This window comes from Gigantopelta aegis, chromosome 10, assembly GCF_016097555.1.
Source record: "Gigantopelta aegis isolate Gae_Host chromosome 10, Gae_host_genome, whole genome shotgun sequence".
In the NCBI taxonomy this organism is placed as follows: Eukaryota; Metazoa; Mollusca; class Gastropoda; order Neomphalida; family Peltospiridae; genus Gigantopelta; species Gigantopelta aegis.
The window spans coordinates 82,502,223-82,524,092 of NC_054708.1; the positions used below are offsets into that span (position 1 = coordinate 82,502,223).

The following is a 21,870-nucleotide window of genomic DNA, read 5'->3' on the forward strand; positions in this document are numbered from 1 at the left end:
GACGTCACCAAAAATTTTATGCAATGAATCTGCGAAGCAGACGAGACTTTGACAATGACAGTGTGTAAAGCTCTTGTTATTTAGGTTTGTTTAAATATTACATGAAATTTAATATAATTAACAAAAATATTCGTATTTTTTCTTATCAAATGTAAGAAATATACACTGAATTACATTCTCACAAAAAAATTCACATTCATGTAATTGCATTTACTAATGCATGTATAAATTTATAAATTTATATTATTTCAGAATCCCGGTGAGCGAGCCGGATTGTTACGTAATATTTTACGCGCCACGTCAGGAATTAGTCTTAGAACTGAACAAACAAATGTACCTGATTTCTGCGCAATGTTCTGTAATAATATCCATTTCAGATACCCAGCAATAAGTATATATTATTTTACAATACAAAATAAACCACCATTGTCAGTGTCGAAATAACTGTATTATGTTTTGTCCTTGCAAACCTCCGTACTCATTCATTCATTTCAACTTATTTTCGTGTTTATATCCAATTAAGGTTCAAGCACGCTGTCCTGGGTACACACCTCAGCTATCTGGGCTGGCTGTCCAGGACAGTGGGTTAGTTGTTACTTGGTTAGTGGTTAGTGAGAGAGAAGAGGGTTAGTGGCCTAACACCTACCCACTGAGCCCTTAAGAACTCGCTCTGGGATGGAGCCGATACCAGGCTGCGAACCCTGTACCTACCAGCCTGTAGTCCGATGGCTTAAGTACTGCGCCACCGAGGCTGGTCCTACGTACTGCAAGGATAAACGGAGTGTTTTCTTAGTTAATTGGTCTATACCGGTACTTTCAGTGGCCTCCACCTGTGATTCCTGATTGGCAGGTGCATATTTGGTAGGTAGACATGCCATTAATTAACGCAGTCTAGACACAAAATTACCTACAGGCGGTATTTTCTTAACATAACAGGGTATAGGGGTATATCTGCCATTCCTAAAATGGCAATGGACATTATCATCCGTCATGCTTTTTACTGTAAATCATTTTGTAAAACTCTTAAGTAGACTTTCCCATCTAAAATCACAGAACTGACCAATTGCGTAGTCCCAAAGAAAGAAAGAAATGTTTTATTTAACGACGCACTCAACACATTTTTATTTACGGTTATATGGCGTCAGACATATGGTTAAGGACCACACAGATTTTGAAAGGAAACCCGCTGTCGCCACATAGGCTACTCTTTTACGACAGGCAGCAAGGGATCTTTTATTTGCGCTTCCCACAGGCAGGATAGTACAAACCATGGCCTTTATTGAACCAGTTATGGATCACTGGTCGGTGCAAGTGGTTTACACCTACCCATTGAGCCTTGCGGAGCACTCATTCAGGGTTTGGAGTCGGTATCGGGATTAAAAATCCCATGCCTCGACTGGGATCCGAACCCAGTACCTACCAGCCCGTAGACCGATGGTCCCAAAGAAAAGAACATTATCACTTGGGTATCGTGAGTAGTCGTTTCTGCTCTAACATGGCCTACCAACAGTGCCGGATTTATAAGGGTGCAACGGGTGCAATTACCCCCCCCCCCCCCCCCCCACCAGAAAAAACAAATCTCCTACTAGAAACACAAAGACAAGAAACATGGTGATTTTTCAAATTTGAAAAAAAATAAAGTTGTAACAGGTACAAATATTTTTAAACTTTAATAATTACGGACAGCATGTTTAAAGTAAAAAGGGGGATAGAGGGTTAGCAACACTCGAAAAAATTATGAAAGAAATTAAAGATTTACGGAGTGATCTTAGTGAAGATATTAGTAAAATAAAACGAAGTACAAGTGAAACAAAGATAGAGTGTGCACGCGTGTTGCATGAGTTACAGTCACTGAGAGAAGAACAAAACATTATACGTTGATGCTGTAAATGAAAAGTTAGAAAATATGGAGGTGATTATTAATGAACAAAAAGAAATAATAGACCGAATAGACAACGAGATAAATGAACTTGAAGCAAGGGGTAGGAGAAATAATCTTATATTTTATGGTGTGGAAGAAGCTGATGGTGAAACGAGCCAGAAATGTCGGGTAAAGGTGTTTGACATAGTGAACAATATTCCGGGAGTAAATATTCAATTGAGAGACATACAGAAATCTCACAGACTGGGGAGACGACAGACGGATAGACGCAGGCCAATTATTGTTAATTTGTGTCATTCAGATGATAAACAGTGTATTTTCGAGAACCGGGCACAGCTGAAAGATTTAGGAATATCTGTGTATAATGACTTAACTAGGCGACAGCGCAATATATTAAATGAACTAAAAGCACAAGGAAAGAAAGGTTATTTCAAGCGTGGTGAATTGGTTGTAGAGAATGCAAGTGACACGCGTAGATACAGGTTTTGGCACAAGACGACACGTGTATCTCTGGCCACAGACATGGAGACCTCTGTGCAACATACCAGTGAAATTGACTTCACTTCATCACGTGATACTGATAACGCTCATAACGGATAGCAATGCGGCCACAGCCCAAGAGATACGTCACATCGTTTTCTGTTTTGGAACATCGAAGGACTTCGTCGTCATTTAAATGAACCAGATTTTGTGACTTATGTAGAAAAATATGATTTTATTTCATTTTCTGAAACATGGATGAATACTGATCTTTTTTCTCCAGTGTTTGAAAAATACTCCTTATTTATGCAGCCAGGGGCAAAGTTTAACAATAAAGGAAGGCTGTCAGGAGGTATATATGTTTTTATTAGGAATTCTATCAAACATTTCTTTAAGTGCATATATAGGGCACATACATGTTTGTTTTTTCAAGTTGATAAACAAGTTTTTAAACAAGATAAGGACATTTTATTTGGGTTTATATATAATCCTCCTCAGCATTCTGTATATTTTCAAAACTCTGATGGAAATAATGGTATTGGTGTGTTAGAAAGTATTATCTTAGATTTAATAACTAGTATTGGTACAGATTACTACATAATTTTGGCAGGGGATTTCAATGCCCGTACAGGAAATCTTTCTGATGAGATTGACATTAGTGAGAACGATCATCACCGTGTAGCATCGTACACAGGATACTGCGAGCTCTGAAGCGAGGGGAACGCAAACATCAACTCACCTAGGTAAGTTATTTCACGTTTTCTTTAACTTAATGACGAGTTATGATGGCACAAAATCATGCCATTACTTGCTGGATAATCCACGAATATATTTCCGTCGTCGGAAGGCCATTTGAAAAGACAGATATTTTACTGTTACATAAATAACACCTGAGCTCATCGTCAATTTGGCAATATCTTGTCAAAAGTGTCCATTTAATAAATAATCACAGGGACTTGGATACAAAACAAGACATATAAATTACCCTTTGACTGTCTCAAACATGTTGTGCAAGTTACAATATCCACACATACGTATTCTTTCTTATAATCATCTAAAACTAAAAACTGCGGTGTACTGCAAATTGGGGATACAGGGCATTGTAGTGTACTGTTAATTGATAACACAGTGTACTGCGTCTTGCTTTTCTGGAATGAATACCTATGTTTGTTTGGGGGTTTTTTCCTCTCAAGTTAAATCTCGAATAACGCATATATTTACCAATCATTTAGTCTATATTATATATTTATTCTATAAATTGCATTATACTCCACGTTGATGCTATGCAAAGTTTACCAATTGACTTAGTAAAATTGTCTTACAGGTGGACTTGACAACCTAGTCTGTTGATCTTTCTGGAGTTTTCGAAGAGGTGAAAACTAGACAGAATATGAAACATAAGTGTGACAGTTGCACGTACTCAGCAAATCAAATGTCTAACCTACAGAGGCATTTGAAACCTCACTTAGCAGAAGATACAAGTACTCCTGTCAAAGAATTAACATCGGTATCTAAAATGTGCGACCAGTGTGGAAAATCGTTTAGATCAAAGTTGGACTAACATTACATGTAAAGAACAAACACCTTTACCTATAAGCACACCTGCAATTTGTGTGGCAAGGGGTTTAATCAACGGGTGCAATACAGGTTCCGCTGCGCAAATTATGTCAGCATGTCATTAGAGAAATATCTATTTTACAAGAAAGTATTTACAGCACCTGGATCTCTAAAAAGGCATCAAATATCATGTGAACAACACCCATATGGAGTTCCGGAAGGACAGTTCGTTTGCGAAGTGTGTGGCAAGTTGATGAAAAGTAGGCAAAACCTGTATTACAGCAAAAACGGAATGCATCAACCCACAAGCTACAAGTGTAATGAATGGAGATCGAGTCTTAAGGTTCCCCCTTTTTTATTTTTTAACGCACCGTTCAAAATTGCGCCGAACTTTCTTTACAAAATGTGCACCATTTCTCCTTGGCTTAATCCTACATCACATTCCAAATTCCATAGCACCATACCACCCTCCGCCTGTTACCGGCCCCGGTAGGACCCCCCCCCCCCCTTCCCCCCCCCCCCCCCCCACCCCCACCCCCACCCCCCACCCCTTTCCTGTCCTGGACGGAGAAGCCGGCCGAGGCCGGCACCTGTGCCCAGGACTATCACTGGACAGTTTATTACATCTTTTCGTTATTGATGAACGTTTAACGTATATTGTTATTTCTAGTGACATCCTTACATTTTATTACTACAAAGTAATGAACGCCATATCAGTGGATACTCTTATATTTTTATTTTCATAAATGCTATTTGATTCTTATCTTACATGAGAAAATATATGTTTTACGAAGTTATGACTTAAACTGTCTTTATTCCCAATGATATTTTAGGTATTCATTTTGTTTTTAACCTGTGCAAGAATGGCTCATGCTAACATTATTTTAATTGAATAAAACACTGACGACCTTCAGTCCAGATCGATTCCTTCTCTTTTATGAGGCAATATTTTACTTTCATCACATTTGTGGTACTGTCTGACTGGCGCAACTCCCCTAGCTGCAAGATCGACTGGCGCTATTACCATAACTTTACGTTTTGGTCGTCTTTTGACTCTCAATGGTGCATCAAAAACATGATTCCTGTAATCACAAGATTATTGTTCACTGTTAATATTGTTTTGTGTTAAAAGTTTTTTTCCCCGCGATTAATATTAAGTACTAATTACTTATTTTGATTGTAGGTATGTACACACGCGCGCGCATGCACGCACGCACACACTTCTTTAACATTAATGTCAAAATAATCGAAGTCAATGGTTGCAACATTTATACTACATACCAATCTGATTTTAAATATACATGTATTGGTATTTTGTTTAACTCTGAGATAAGGGTGGCATATTGACAAATAAACTGATGTATTAAATAGCATCACTTTATGTGATATTGAGAAGAAAACAGTTTTAATTAAAAAAAATAGTCTCTGATATTTAAAAGCTCAAATATCCATATCCATGCATATACATTCTCAATATTATCTGTTAAAGTTTGTTTTATTTAACGACAGCACTAGAACACATTGATTTAGTAATCATTGGCTATTGGATATCAAACATTTGGTAATTCTGACATTGTATTTGTAAGCAAACGTACTACATGTTTTCCATTAGTTGCAAGGGTATTTTAAATGCAACACCCAACAGACAGGATAGCACATATCATTGCCTTTGATATACCAGGCGTGGTGCAATGGCTGGAACGAAACATATCCTAATGGACCCACCGACGGAGATCGATTCCAGACCAACCGCGCATCAGGTTTTTAAGTATTTGAGATTGCATTAATTTTTGATATTTCACTTACTGGACACAAATATTAGTAGTATACAGTGGATAGACAAAGTATGGTTCTTATGATTGCTCACAATCATCTTCCATCAAATCATTAATGGGGTAGTCTTTGACTCTTGACAGTGACATGAAACTTGCTATCTAACATCAACATTGTCTTTAGCAGGAATTACAGCTTTAATGACCCCACTACCTTTGTTCAAACAGATTTTCTATTTCTAAACTGCCAAGTGATCTGACGCTCCAGACTTTGTGTATGGAACTATTTTCAGTCTTCTTTCGACATTAGTAAGAAAACCTTGAAACATTATATACGTGGTATACATTTAACGTATGGGGGAAATGTACAAAAGTTAACTCTGGTAAGAAGCCATTTTCGCAATGACAATCGTCGCCGACATCGCTGCATGTACTACATCAATTCCTGGTTCGTTCTCTGCTTCACAGAATTCACAGATAATTTTACAGAAATACGCCTCATTTTCGTAACCTAATCTCTGCATAGCCAGTTCAACATCCATTGAAAATGTTTCTCGGGCAATCGAATCGTTTTGCTTAACGACAAGGTCCTCAACGTGTGAAACTTTAAATCTTGTGCTCTTCTAATGTTCAACATCAATCAATGCTTGTTTGTTTTACATGTCTTTCCGGAAAACTATTTTTGCACACCCTTTTTCGACAGTTTGTTATCAGATACACACATTTGATCGAGATATGTATATTTTGTCATTATCTTTGACTGAAATGATGCGTCCTTGTTCGCGACAAGTATCAGGCATAACATTGAAAGTGATAATTTTAAAAATGTTTCCATTTTGCTTTGATAATTTAAATATCTTTAAAATATGCTGACTGTGATTGGTAGTCGAATGGTGTATTATTTCTAAAAACGAGTGATAACGTGACAATGAGAAACTTGTACAGCATTGCACATTCCCTAAAATGAAATAAATAGACATTTTACAATTATCTATGGTTTCCAAGAAGTAGCGTATTTTCGAAAACCTAGCTTTGAAGTCAGTAGTAATTTTTTAGTGTTCACTTTTAACTATTAATGAAAACAGACTATAATGGGTGATAACGAAACAAAACAATTTGCAGTACACATAACATTTGATACATTGCAATAAGCAGTATACTCAATCTCAATTTCCAGTACACACCTGATTTTAGTTTTAGACTATTATAACAAAGAATACGTATGTGTGGATATTGTAACTTGCACATGTTTGAAATAGTCAAAGGGTAATTTACATGTCTTGTTTTGTATCCAAGTCCCTGTGATTATTTATTAAATGAACATTTTTGACAGGATATCGTCAAATTGACGATGAGCTCAGGTGTTATTTATGTAACAGTAAAATATCTGTCTTTTCAAATGGCCTTCCGACGACGGAAATATATTCGCGGATTATCCAGCAAGTAATGGCATGATTTTTTGCATCATAAATCGTCACTAAGTCAAAGAAAACGTGAAATAACGTGCCTTGGTGAGTTGATGTTTACGTTCCCCTCGCTTCGGAGCTCGCACTATCCTGTGTACGATGCTACACGGTGATCATTGGGCGTTGAATGATTTAATCCAGGTGGGTCCTAGACATTCAAAAGACAATGTAATTAAAGTGTTTGGTCGTTCGCTTATCGAGATGTGTTCATCTTTAAAAATAAACATTTTGAATGGCAGGTGTTGTTAGGATACTATTGGAGACTTAACATACATGTGTGACAATGGAGCAAGTGTTGTTGATTATTGTGTTGCATCACCTATGTTATTTCAAACTGTGAAGGATTTTGTAGTGGAAAATAGAACTGAATCAAAACATTTACCAATAAGTCTAACTATACATACAAGAGATGCACACATTTCTGGTAGTAGTAGTACATATATATAGAAACATTTATTTGGGATGATGATAAGAAGAATGAGTATATTGCTATATCAATGGTAGATGTTGATATACATGTATCGGTACAGATGTTTAACGACATGCTGATTTCCGCTGGACAGTCTTTATTATATAGAAAGGGCACATATCGGAAGAATCATAATAAATGGTTTCATGGTGAATGTCGTCAATACAAAAGACAGTCAAGATATGCACTTAGAAAATATAAAAAATTTAGAACAAGGTATAGTTATGGTCAATACAGAACAGCAATGAATAGATATAAAGCAATTATAAAGGTAAAGAAAGATATTTATGTAAATGATGAAATCTATAAATTGTCAACAGCTGCTGGTAAACAAAATAATAAAGTATTCTGGTCCCATTTAAGACGCATGCAACAACATTCCAATATGACAAGATAAATGGTTTACACATTTTACAACATTATTCAAAGAAATTGATGATGATAATGACATGGTTTATAATGATGATAAAGTTCATTCTATTAATAGTAGAGGACAAAATTTAGATGACATTATGACAGGATATACTGCCTCAATAACAAGATGTGAGACTGAATCGTCTATTAATTCACTGAAAATGGGTAAAGCAGCAGGGTTTGATAATCTGATTGGGGAAATGTTTATTTTTGGTAAAGATTATTTTTATGAATATATGATAAAATTATTTAATACAATTTTTGATAGTGGTGTATTCCCAGATATGTGGACAAAAGGAATAATAGTGCCAATTTATAAGAATGGATCAAAAGATAATCCAGGTAATTATCGTGGAATTACTTTATTACCTGTACTTAGTAAAATATATATCTCTATTATCAGTAAAAGGATAACAGACTGGGCCAATGATCATAATAAAATAACCGAAGCTCAAGCAGGCTTTAGGGCTGGCTATTCTACAATAGATAATGTGTTTACTCTATATGCATGTGTACAGAAATATCTCTCCAAAAGGAAGGGGAGGTTACATGTTACATTTGTTGATTTTAAAAAAGCATTTGATTGCTTAGATAGAACAAAGTTAGTGTTTCTCCTACAGGACATTGGGCTGTGTGATAAACTGATAGATGGTGTTAAAGCTATTTATAAAACCTTTATGTCATGTATCAGAACAAACAATGGACTAACATATTTTTTTGAGTGCCCTGTCGGCCTTAGGCAGGGATGTGTTTTAAGCCCGATACTGTTTTCTTTGTATAAAATGAACTTAGTGGTGAGATGGTCGAGTATTGTGAAAGAGGTATCCAGATGACACCAGATCTTACAGAAATTATGATGTTGTTATTTGCAGACGATATTGTTTTACTTTCAGATACACGAGGGGGCTACAAAAGCAACTAGATATACTGTATAATTATTGTCAAAATTGGAAGCTGATTGTAAACTTACAGAAAACAAAAGTAGTAGTATTTCGAAGAGGGGAAAAACTTTGCTTTTATGAAAAATGGTATTATGGAAAGGAAATACTAAATGTGATTCCACAATATATCTATCTTGGGATATGTTTCAATAGTCAAACAAGTTTAGCACAAGTAACTAGTCATTTAGCAGTCAAAGGTAAAAGGGCATTAATAGAGGTTTTGAGAACAATGTCAAACTACAAAATATTCCCATTTCATATTTACTTTAAAATATTTGATACACAGGTATTACCTATTTTATTGTATGGGTCTGAACTATGGGGTTTTCAACAGTTCGAAAGTATAGAAAGAGTACAATATATGGCTTGTAAACGATTTTTAAATGTAAGTAAATATGTACCAAATGTCATGGCACATGGGGAATGTGGAAGATGTTTGATATACCATAACAGTCTCATTAGGTGTATACAGTATTGAATAAAATTGTTGCAAATGCCAACTTTCAGATATCCTCATAAAGCTTACAACATGTTATATTCTTTAGATAATGCAGGAAGATATACGTGGGTTACTGCTATCAAGAAAATTATGTTTTCTTTAGGTTTTGGATATGTGTGGATATCTCAAGATGTTGGGGATAAGTCATTATTTTTAGCCACATTCAAACAAAGAGTAAAAGATATTCAAACACAACACTGGATTACGAAAATTAATTCTAGTAGTAGGTATGATATATATTGTAAATATAAATTAAATCTAGAACCTGAATTATATCTTACATCTTCTGCACTTGACATGTATAAAAAGGATATAGCACTGATTAGAATGGGAGGAGTGGGTCTAGCGGTGGACGAGGGCAGAAATACAGGTTTAAATAAAAGAACGAAAAAAGTGTTTTATTTAACGACGCACTCAACACATTTTATTTACGGTTATATGGCGTCAGACATATGGTTAAGGACCACACAGATTTTGAGAGGAAACCCGCTGTCGCCACTATATGGGCTACTCTTCCGATTGGCACCAAGGGATCTTTTATTTGCGCTTCCCACAGGCAGGATAGCACAAACCATGGCCTTTGTTGAACCAGTTATGGATCACTGGTCGGTGCAAGTGGTTTACACCTACCCATTGAGCCTTGCGGGGCACTCATTCAGGGTTTAGAGTCGGTATCTGGATTAAAAATCCCATGCCTCGACTGGGATCCGAACCCAGTACCTACCAGCCTGTAGACCGATGGCCTGCCACGACGCCACCGAGGTTGGTTTAAATAAAAGAGATAGGATTTGTAAATTATGTAATAAAAGAGAAGTAGAAAACGAATTCCATTTTATTATATGAAACTTTAAGAGAAATGTATATACCTAGAAAGTTTTTGACAAATAGATCCTTGTATACTTTTAATGAATTGATGTCTACAAGAAATGAAAATATACTAGAAGGTTTAGGTATTTATTTAGCTAAAGCATTGCAGTTAAGAAAGGAAAGAAGTGGTGTAAGTTACAGATCTGGTGTGTAATGTAAATGCATAGAAGATTATAACTATGATGTTCATATAGTGGTACTTTGGAATAATGTCACCTGCAGAAAGGTCCAGTTGTTCAACAATCATAAGCTGACTACACGTTGATAAAGAGTGTATGTGGGTGAGGGTGGGGTATGGTAATAAAGGATAATAATAAATATGAGAATAAATTATATGAATCAAAACTATAATAGTGGGATATAAGTTAATTTGTAGACATATATGAGATAAAGTACACCAAAAATAATTGTTAAAAAATACAAATATTGTTATTCTTCCTAAAATCTATATACAAACTAATTGCAGTTAAATAATATTTAGTTTGCTATATGAATTGTTGAACAACGGGTCCTTCAAATGTCACCTTTTGTTGTCTGTAAATGGGCTATGGCCTAAAAACGGAATAAAGAATTGAATAAAGAATTGAATTGAATAAAGTAAACATAGGGGTGCAACTATCCCCCTTGACCTCATCTGGGTACGTCCCTGCGACCTGTCTTAGGCAACCATCGTTTATTCAGGTCAGACTCTATCGTAAGGTATTAAAGTTGTAACCAACTGTGGCTTATCGTTTATACCGAGCCTCGTTTTCACCCCATGTGTCATCTCGGTTATCATAAATAATTTAACAGTATTCGTTATAGCACAGTACAGAGGACATATAGCAAGATGGCTTCTGGGAAATCACTTCTGTTAATATGTCTGTTCGTCTGTCTTCTTGGAATCTCGGACCAGACGCAATCTAAGTACGCGGACAAACTTCTCTTGGTTTCCATGGACGGTTTCCGGTGGGATTATCTTTACAAAACTTACACGCCGAATTTTGACAAGTTTGCGGGAAATGGCATCAAAGTGGAATATATGAACAATTCGTTTGTGACGAAGACGTTTCCAAACCATTACACTATAGTAACAGGTATGTATCAAGTCGAGATGTAGAGTGGCCGTTACATACAGAGTATCTAATACACAGGAATGTAGCATTCTATTTTTTACATATCTTTAAAGGTAGATTAAACTCAAACAAGAGCTTTATGTGTTGGAAAGATGTTTTTGTGACGTCCGGTGGTATAGCTTGGGGCGAAGTGACGTCAGCTCCGTACATCTACTCTATGCACAGTGTAAAGACATGCTCTAATTTACGACAAGGCGCTTCGCTATCATCAACCTGACTTGTAAAACAACATAAATGACTTGATAGTATAATAAACTATTTAACTAAATATATTTCAATTTGCATCAATAGAACGAAATGGAGTTACAGTATTTTTTCTTTTAAAATATCCAAAGAAAAAATTGCATATTATTAGACCTATTGGTATGCTACGTTCGAGCAAAAACGACTACTTTGGGACTACGTAATTGGTCAGTTTTGTGATTTTAGATGGGGAAAGTCTATTTAATCAAGGGTTTTTACAGAATTACTTACAGTAATAAAGCAGGACGGCTGATCGATTACGATTAGAGGCGTGTCCGAGCGGTTAACACACAATTCCTGTGATCTTAATAAAAGAGGCACGTCTTTTTAGTGTGTCTAGACACAGTGTCTTGGGACTGTCTAAATATACACCTGCCAATCAGGAACCACAGGTACATCCACGGAAAGAAAAGACCAATTAACTAAGAAAACACTCCGATTATTATTTCAGTACGTGGGTTAATTTATGTACCAAACATAATACAGTTATTTCAACACTTTGACAATGGTGGTTTATTTTGTATTAAAAATAATATATAATTGTTGCTGGCTTACTGGGATGACTATTATTATAGAATATTGCGATGCATCCGCAAAAATCAGGTATGTTTTGTTTCTTCAGTTCGAAGACTAATTCCTGACGTGACACGTTAGGTATTACGTAACCACCAGCTCGCCAGAGGGCGTATTCACTGGGATGATACAAAATGGCTGCGCCCGTTATATATAATAGCCGTCATATTTAACCGTTTTATTAATTAACTATACGATTATACTTGTTGATATTAAGCAATAATGTGCATTATATATCGTTGAATATGCATACCAGATCAAATGCCTTAGTTGTCCCTTCCTTTAAAAACAAAAGAGAAAAAAAAAAGACCAACACAAAACACCCTTACAAACAACATTAATACACTTTAGATGTCTTTTCCAACTAATATTTTATTGACGGCGGTTGCGCTTACAATTCACGTGTCACACTGAAATATCAGTTTGAGGTTGACTTATACGTCACAGAGTTATCTGTTTCGATCGCATCTAGTTCACTGGATGGTGTGGCTGTAGCGACCGTGTATTCACGTTAGAGCAGCCAATTGTATGTCTTTAAATCGATATCGCATATGTTATTGCCAAGAAAAAATACATCAAATAGCCTCCTTGGCAATTTTGATGACCTCCGTCACTGAGGTTGATAGGTACTGGGTTCGCATCCTCATATCGGCTTCCGTTTGGAAGGAATTTTAAAGGAGGTGTGTGTGTGTGTGTGTGTGTGTGTGTGTGTGTGTGTGTGTGTGTGTGTACCTGTGTGTGTGGGGGGGCGTGACCAGGACAGCGTGCTTGAACCTTAATTGTATATAAGCAGGAAAAATGAAATGAGTAAATGTAAAAATTAGGCATGCTTCTATAGATGAATAAACTGCTGCATATTATAATAACAAAATGGAAAATAAACAGGAAAATGTTTTCGAAGTGATCTTTAAAACTATTGGATATTAATAGACAACACTAACCCCCGCCCACCCCTTTCAGATCAGTCTTGGAGCGCTGCTGATTATTGTCATAGGTGGTAACAATGACTACTCTTTCAGTTTAACACCAAGCGATCTTTTGTGCTGAATTTCCCCCAGACAGCGCAGAAAAGATCATGACCTTTGACATATGACTTAGTTGCGAGTCACTGGTCATATTGTTCAGCAACCTGTGTTTCCAGGAAGTCAGCTAATTCAAAAACAAAACCGGTTCTAACGTTGGTTGTATGGGGAGTATTCACATATATCGGGTGAGGTCTTTCATATGCACTTTCCACAAACACTCGTTCCAGCCAGTGCATCATGACTAGTATATGAAAGGCCGTGGTATGTGCTACCCTGTCTTTTAGGTGATGCATATAAAAGATCTCTTGCTACCAATGGAAAAATGTAGCGAGTTTCTGCTCTAAGACTACATGTCAAAATTATCAAATGTTTGACATCCAATAGCCGATGAATAATAAATCAATGTGCTCTAGTGGATTCGTTAAACAAAAACAACGTTTAATCTTCCCACAAGCAGTGTAACATATACCACTATGAAGAAACTCTCTGCTGGAGGTTCAAGATTAAAACCACGAAAGGCACATTCTTCTGATATCGAAAATGCTTCTCTAATTACAAATCTATAAAATCTACAGTGCATATATGTCAGTACACAACACCTGAAGACAAAGTCTATTGTATAGGTTTTAAGTATCGCAATGAAGCCTGACTCACAGCAGGATCGTGGGCAGGGGGAGGATTTCAGGTGGTGATAACAAACTTGCAATTACGTTAGCGGAATATAAATTTTACCAGATATTTCATTCTACGTCTTTAATCCATCTGCCTCTCTGTGTGTGTGTCTCTGTCGATCTGTTTCCTTCTCTATATATCTTTTTCTATCTTTTTCTATATGACACAATCTGTCATTTTTCATTTCATCTTATTTTGACTTGTTCGTGCTTATATCCAATTAAGGTTCAAGCACGCTGTCCTGGGCACACACCTCAGCTATCTGGACTGTGTGTCTAGGACAGTGAGTTAGTTGTTAGTGGTTAGTGAGATAGAAGAGGGTGTAGTGGTCTTAAGAACTCGCTCTGGGTAGGAGCCGTACCGGGCTCCGAACCCTGTACCTACCAGCCTGTAGTCCGATGGCGTAACCATAACACCACCGAGGTCGGTACAATCTGTCTGTGTGTCTGGATATTTTTTTCTTCCTCTCTGCATTTTGGCACTTTATCAAAAGAAGTAATTAATTGATATAATAATCACTATTGGTTACAAAATGTTGTATTTTTAGGAGTATATGAAGAGACACATGGGATCGTGGAGAATTCTATGTACGATCCTGACTTCGACGAAAAATTCAACATGGGAACAAAAGATACAAAATGGTGGAATGCATCCGAGCCAATTTGGTGTCATGTGAAGCGGTTCAACCTAAAATCCGGAACTTACTATTGGCCCGGAAGTGAAACGGAGGTTAATGGTTTACGGCCAGACAAATGGTTGAACTACTCCGACCACACCCCATTCCGGAAGCGCGTCGATGACGTCATGGACTGGTTCACCAATGACAAGCTCAACTTTGTCACTCTCTATTTCCCTGAGCCTGATCACACTGGGCATGTGTACGGCCCAGATTCTCCGGAAATAATTGAGAAAGTAAAAGAAATGGATGGGATATTAGGATATTTGATGTCAAAGTTAGAGGAAAAAAAGTTAAAAGACAAAGTGAACGTCATTGTAACCAGTGACCATGGCATGTTTTCAATTGATGTGAAAAACAAGGTAAAGATAATCATATTTATATCTTGAACATGTAGCATGACAAATCACCAGGCTCAAAGTGTCTTCATATTTGAGACAGAGGCACCTAAACAAACCCCTTACCCCGAACTTCAAAATACTTCGACATTCCTGTATATAATGCATGTTAATGTACTTTGGAATACCATAGGTGACCTTTTGTGACACTATCAAACGCAAACAAACAAACAAACAACTATTTGTGTGTGCAATTGAGAAAACAATCGGCTCAGAAATAACTAACTTGTAGTATATATTCCATAGTCCACAGGCGTTCTCTGTTGTAAGGACTATAGCCTCTATTAGAAATTCGCGAGAAAAAATATGCAGAGTTACGTCCCCTAACCACTATCCACTTCCGGCGCGTTCCGATGGCCACGGTTGTTTGTGAATCTTCAGCTGAGATTTATGCAGGCCAGTCCCTGCCATCATAAATGTCCCCACCTATACTTTAAAAATAAAGAATGATACAGGTAAAAATTAAGTTGATGAAATTGCGTTTTGTTATAACTGACCATAGCAAGCTGTCACACACCGTGATTGTTTTGGTTTTCTTGCATGGAAATGTTTTATTTTTTGTTTTAAAGCTGCAATCTCGCCTCACATTAATTATCATAATTTCATTTAAACATACAAACACACCTGCAGTTTTAATGAATTGTGTGTGTGACAGTAACACCGTTGTAATAGATAATAGAAACATTATGTTCATAGTGCGTCCCACGGAGAACGCATTTTTTCACACTGTGGAATTTACAAGTTATTTATTTCTGAGCCGCTTGTTTTCTAAATTACACACAAAAATAGTATATTTTAGTTATTTCCAATTTTTTTTTTTTTTTTTACATCAAACCAAACTTACATTATTTACAAAAACAACAATGTTTGTAGGATGGGACGGACTATATGTAATATTCCGATCAGAACAGTCCCCTTCCCCACGTGCTATATTATGTTTGTTTTGTTTTTTTTTTTTTTGTTGTTTTTTTTTTTTTTTTTTTGGTTTTTTTTTTTTTTGGGGGGGGGGGGGGGGGTCAGTGTATTTCTGGGGACGCATGACCCTAGAAACACCACTAGCCAGTCTACACAATTTTCTGCACATGCGCCTATTTGACAAAATATTTCATTTGCTGTAAATTGATTAACCTAAAACATCTACCTATTGTAACAGTACTTGTTTTGTTTACATCAAAATATCTGTGTAAACATATTTATGTTAGTCTTGCATGCCGATTATTTAAGGTTAAATGTTAAAATGAAGACATTGTTCTATACATGATTATAAGCGTAAGTGGCAGGCAAAACAAAAAACCTAATATTTTAAAAATACCCCCCTCAACAATTTTACCTCCCCCCCCCCCCAAAAAAAAAAGAGAAGAAAACCCCAGTAACAACAACAAATCTGCCCCCAAATAAACAATAGCCTATAAAACAAGCCCACACACCAATACACACGCACAACCAAAAACATAACCCAGACTAACACGCACATTTGAAAAAAAAGGTTTTATCTATGTACATATATACCAGTGGCGTATGAAGGTGGCAAGGCGGGGGGATGTACGCACACACACACACACAGATAGAGAGAGATAGATAGAGAGAGAGAGAGAGAGAGAGAGAGAGAGAGAGAGAGAGAGAGAGAGAGAGAGAGAGAGAGAGAGAGAGAGAGAGAGAGAGATTAGTGGCGCAGGAAGGTGCTAAAAAGTGTGGGGAGGGGACCACACTTTTATATTTACACACTTTTACACTATCACTATTATAAAGCAAAATATCTGAAAAGTGGGGGCCACTTGCCTATATATATATGTTTATGTATATGTATATGTATATGTATATTTATCCTATAACTTACCCATGATATCCATATCATAAACCCATGTGATAATTTACTTTATTAACCCGGTTAATAATGGTATGCAAATTTGCAAGGTCTCATGGGTAAGTTATAGGATATATATATATATATATATATATATATATATATATATATATATATATATATATATATATATACTCCTCCAAAAATGTTAAGGTTCGGTATTTACTTTGAACATAACATCAGAACCAGAAAAGATAAAATGCTTAAATTTGGTTTCAACTATCGTTGTTTATTCATTAATTGTTTGTGCCTGTGGTTATCTGTATAAAATGTGATTAAACAAACAATTCTGATAAAAACGAAAACACGTACAAAATGATCAGCGGAACAGAAATCTTCATTATGTGTGAACGTCAGTTCACTAATTGCCGTTTAGTAGTGGGTATGACCACCACGAGCATTAATCACTGCTCTGCAACGTCGCTGCATGCTCTGTATCAAGTGCCTAATGTCCTGCAGTGGAATATTCTGCCATTCTCTAATCAGGTCGTCTATGGTTCTTGGTGGGTTATCAAGTCTTGAAATGCGTGTCTGAAGTTGTTCCCAGATGTGTTCGATAGGGTTACGGTCGGGAGAAACAGCTGGCCAATCCATTCTTTCAATTGTCCCTTCTTCAAGGTAATCCCTCCCAATTCGTGCTTTATGTGGCCGTGCGTTATAGTCCATTAGCACAAACTCAGGACCAATGGCACCTGCAAACGGTCTCACAAATGGATGAAGGATCTCAACTCTGTACCGAATTTTGGTAAGAGCTCCATTCCTGATAGCGTACAAGTCTGTACGATCATCCAAAGATATTCCACCCCATACCATAATTGACCCCCCACCAAACCGATCGTGTTGCCATATGTTACAGTCAGCATGTCGCTCTCCAGGTTGACGCCAAACACGCCTACGGCCGTCGTTAAAGTCCAAGCAAAATCTGGACTCGTCTGTAAACAGAACAAGACGCCAATGACGACGTTGCCATCTGACGTGGTTTCGCGCTCACAACAATCGAGCTTGACGGTGACGTGGGAGCAGTATTGACTTTACTGCTGGCCTTAGGGCTCGGAAATTGGCTGCATGAAGTCTGTTTTTCAATGTTTGTGGGGTGATGCGGACTACAGTGGCCTGGTGGAATTGTCTATTCAGGTTTGCAGCATCATTAAAACTATTTCGACGAGCCAATGTCACCATAAATCTGTCTTGACGCTGTGTTGTAGCTCGCGGTCTTCCACTCCTGGGTCTATCACGCAATTGTCCAGTATTGTTGTAACGTGTTTGCAATCTGGAAATAAGACTTTGTGATACTGCAAGTGTTCTAGCCACCTGTCTTTGACTTTGACCACTTTCAAGCATTCCGATTGCTCTGCCTCGCTCTTCAATTGTCAAATGGCGTCGTGGTGACATTGTAACTGAACTTTAACATTAAACGATGTGTAGTCTCAAACTGACGACATTCAATTTCACCAGAGCTTTCAATTTGCTATTTCAAAACAGTGCGTTTTCACTCTGATTTTCACCCAAACCACTTCAAGGCCCAGGTGTGCACGTGCAAATTGTGCATAATCGTGTAAAACAATCTACACACAAAGTACGGTATCTCATTTTTACTCATGAAACTAAAAATAACACTTTTCATCTTTATATAAGAAAATATTATATATTTAATATATGATCCTTAACTTTTTTGGAGGAGTATATATATATGTAGTGGACTCTGTCTAAACCGGATTCTGTGTAATCCGGATATCTGCGTAAACCGGTCCATTTCTAAAGCCCCGTCCAGCTACCGTTTATCTCTTAGGTATAAATCTCTGCCTAATCCGTACTCTGTCTACTCCGGACTCCGGATCAAAAATCAAGAACAAAAGAACCGTTCATGCATTAATTACCTCTGTCTACACCAGATTGGGATTTGACTGAACAACTGGCTGCTTAATTAGTTGAACAATGATCGTCACTTGCCGAGTAATCAGGATGCCGTCGCAAGATCAAAACAAAATGTAATGACACTCGTGTGAAGTTTACTCTTCTTGCGTGAGGTAGGCCGTTAGATTTGGATTTTGTATTCAAATAATTTCGTACGTACGAATAAATAATATTTTTGGAAATAAAATTAAATTTAACCTAGTACATATATTAGAACGACCAGAAACACGTTTAAAATGCAGCCACTAATATTTTATGCAGAAAAATATATTTTATATGTAATTACAATCGTTAAAAAGTCTCTGTTGGTGGATAACATCTTAAAAATTGCAGCAACCTCGGGAATGTCCCTTTAGGTATATTTTTATGACTGTGAAATAATCGATTGCAAGTCTGGCTTGTATGACTGCTTCCCAACCATCCATGGGTTCAAATGTCATTGTTGATCGTAACTATTAAATTACACATGAAATTGTGTCCGTTACACTATGTCTGTCTGACATTAACATTGGACTCGCTGTCCCGATTTGTTTGCGAGTCATACAGTAGAAACCTTATCGTTAGGCGAGGAAGTGAATTTCTGTATCGTTAGTTTCATTATTAACTACTGCATAGGTCGTAGTTAATAATGCATCTAGCGGTACAGAAAATCGCAGCTAGTTATTTAGTCAAATTAATGTACACTTCCATTCGTACACAGTGATATATACACAAACACATGCATATTACTCCCCCCCCCCCTCCCACCCACCCCAAGACGTGTTCGTAAGTATTTTTGTTGAGCACTAAACGTATTGTACATTTTCTTTTCTGTAAAAGAAGGAGATTGCACACAATTTGACAAATAATAATAGTAATAGAAAATTTCATTAACGTCGAAAATGAAAGAACAAGTCGACAACTACTCCACAATTCAGTAGTAACAAAGGGCCTTTGTTGCAAGCGACTGGAACGTAACGCGCCGGAAATAATTTAGTGGCTAATTGGGGCCGCTTAGCGCGATGAAAACCAAGGGCAGATAAGTATGTTTCTAATAGAGGCTATATGTAGGTTCCTGCATTATTTATCAAGGTTGTCAATATAACCTCACCCCAAAACACATAAACACAATCAGGTTTTACATGTAGTTCTCTTTTTCAGGTAGTTGATATTTACGATCACGTAAACAGATCACAGGTCCAGAGGATTCCCTCGCAAGGTCCAGTGGCTCAAATCCAGCCCGTGCACGGTCAGACGGACGCGGTGGTTGACCAACTGAGGAACGTGTCTCATATTACAGTGTACCACAAGCGAGACATCCCAGACCGACTCCACTACAAACACAACAGGAGAATTATGCCAGTGTTGGTCATGGCCGACGAAGGATGGCTGATAACCGATGTAAGTGTAATACTGTGAGTTAAAGTAGCATTATCGACTTGTCAGACTTTGACAATAGAGTTTTGGTGATAGTCGACGAAGGATGGCTGGTAACCGATGTAAGTGTAATAATGTGAGTTAAAGTAGCATTATCGACTTGTCAGACTTTGACAATAGAGTTTTGGTGATAGTCGACGAAGGATGGCTGGTAACCGATGTAAGTGTAATAATGTGAGTTAAAGTAGCATTATCGACTTGTCAGACTTTGACAATAGAGTTTTGGTGATAGTCGACGAAGGATGGCTGGTAACCGATGTAAGTGTAATACTGTGAGTTAAAGTATCATTATCGACTTGTTAGACTTTGACAATACAGTTTTGGTGATAGTCGACGAAAGATGGCTGGTAACTGATGTAAGTATAATACTCTGAGTTAAAGTAGCATCATTGACTTGTTAGACTTTGACAATACAGTTTTGGTGATAAATATAAATATAATAATGTGAGTTAAAGTAGTATTGTCGACTTTTCATTAATTTGGTAATCGTTTACTAATACTAAAACAGTTATAATTGGCTATCAACGCAATTCGAAAATCCTAAATCGTGACTTTTTACCGACGGACTGTTTAAGCCTAACCCTAGTCATAACCCTTTCTTATACCCTGTCATTGATACTTGTTTCAAAGACGTGTCATTTTTGTTTCACATGAAATGCATTAACACTAACTGCAGACACCAGGATGACCAGAATCAAATTGGATTTGCCAAAACTGATAATAAAAGCACTGTATAAATAAAAAAAATTAATCAGTAATGGCCAAAAATAATTTACATAGCCAAATAACATGGGTCAGTGCCTTTAATAGATTTGTTTGAGATTTTTAGTTTTTGTCAAGTTGATCCCTACATTTTACTTGCAGAACAAAATGGATCTCTCTGCTCGCAAAAACTACAGGGCGACGCACGGCTGGGACAACAGCCTCATGTCCATGAAACCAATCTTCTTAGCCAGTGGTCCTAACTTCAAGAAGAACACCCTATTTGGACCAATCAGAAACGTCGACATATATCCTCTGATGTGCGAACTTATGGGAATTCCCCCAGGACCAACCAATGGTAGTCTCGATCGCGTCATGCACTTTTTGATTCCGTTCCAAGTAAATGCAGCCCCGCCAGTCCATATAGCATGGTTTATGTTGTTTCTGGGATTGATCGTCATGTTGTAAAACGAACATAGCAATATCATAACGGTTCGAACATTTGGAAATGTGTTTTGTTCAATACTGACCATGGATTTCACTTAAGGATTGTCTCTTATTTCTTTTACGTTCATCGGGGTATGAACAAAAAAATCATCTGCTAACTGTGTGAATCGGCGAAGCCGTTCTCACATAAGTTTGAGGATTATGGGGTTTTTTTTGTTCATACCCAGATGAACATAAAATAAATAATAGACAGTACGTATAATTAAATTTGAATCATAAAGGCAAATAATAACACTAAAACGTCATACTTTATTTTGAATTATGTTTTATCTATAAACAATAACGCTCAATAAGACAACTTGCCCATATAAAATTATGTCATCAGATATGACGTTCCCTGACGACGTAATTTTTACGTTCATCGGAAAATGAACTCCCGTTGCTACGGCTGGACCAATAGGATGACGTTACATTCTAT

The 21,870-nt window shown here is 37.0% G+C and overlaps 1 protein-coding gene across 1 annotated transcript; it reads left to right on the forward strand.

The window, feature by feature from the left end:
• Window positions 1-11,144: 11,144 nt before the first annotated feature.
• Window positions 11,145-21,621, forward strand: LOC121382996 (bis(5'-adenosyl)-triphosphatase enpp4-like). Its single transcript, XM_041512719.1, has 4 exons — window positions 11,145-11,423; window positions 14,523-15,013; window positions 19,968-20,207; window positions 21,108-21,621. Exons 1-4 carry the CDS (start codon window positions 11,177-11,179, stop codon window positions 21,411-21,413), a joined length of 1,284 nt encoding a protein of 427 aa, XP_041368653.1. The 5' UTR covers window positions 11,145-11,176; the 3' UTR covers window positions 21,414-21,621.
• Window positions 21,622-21,870: the final 249 nt, after the last annotated feature.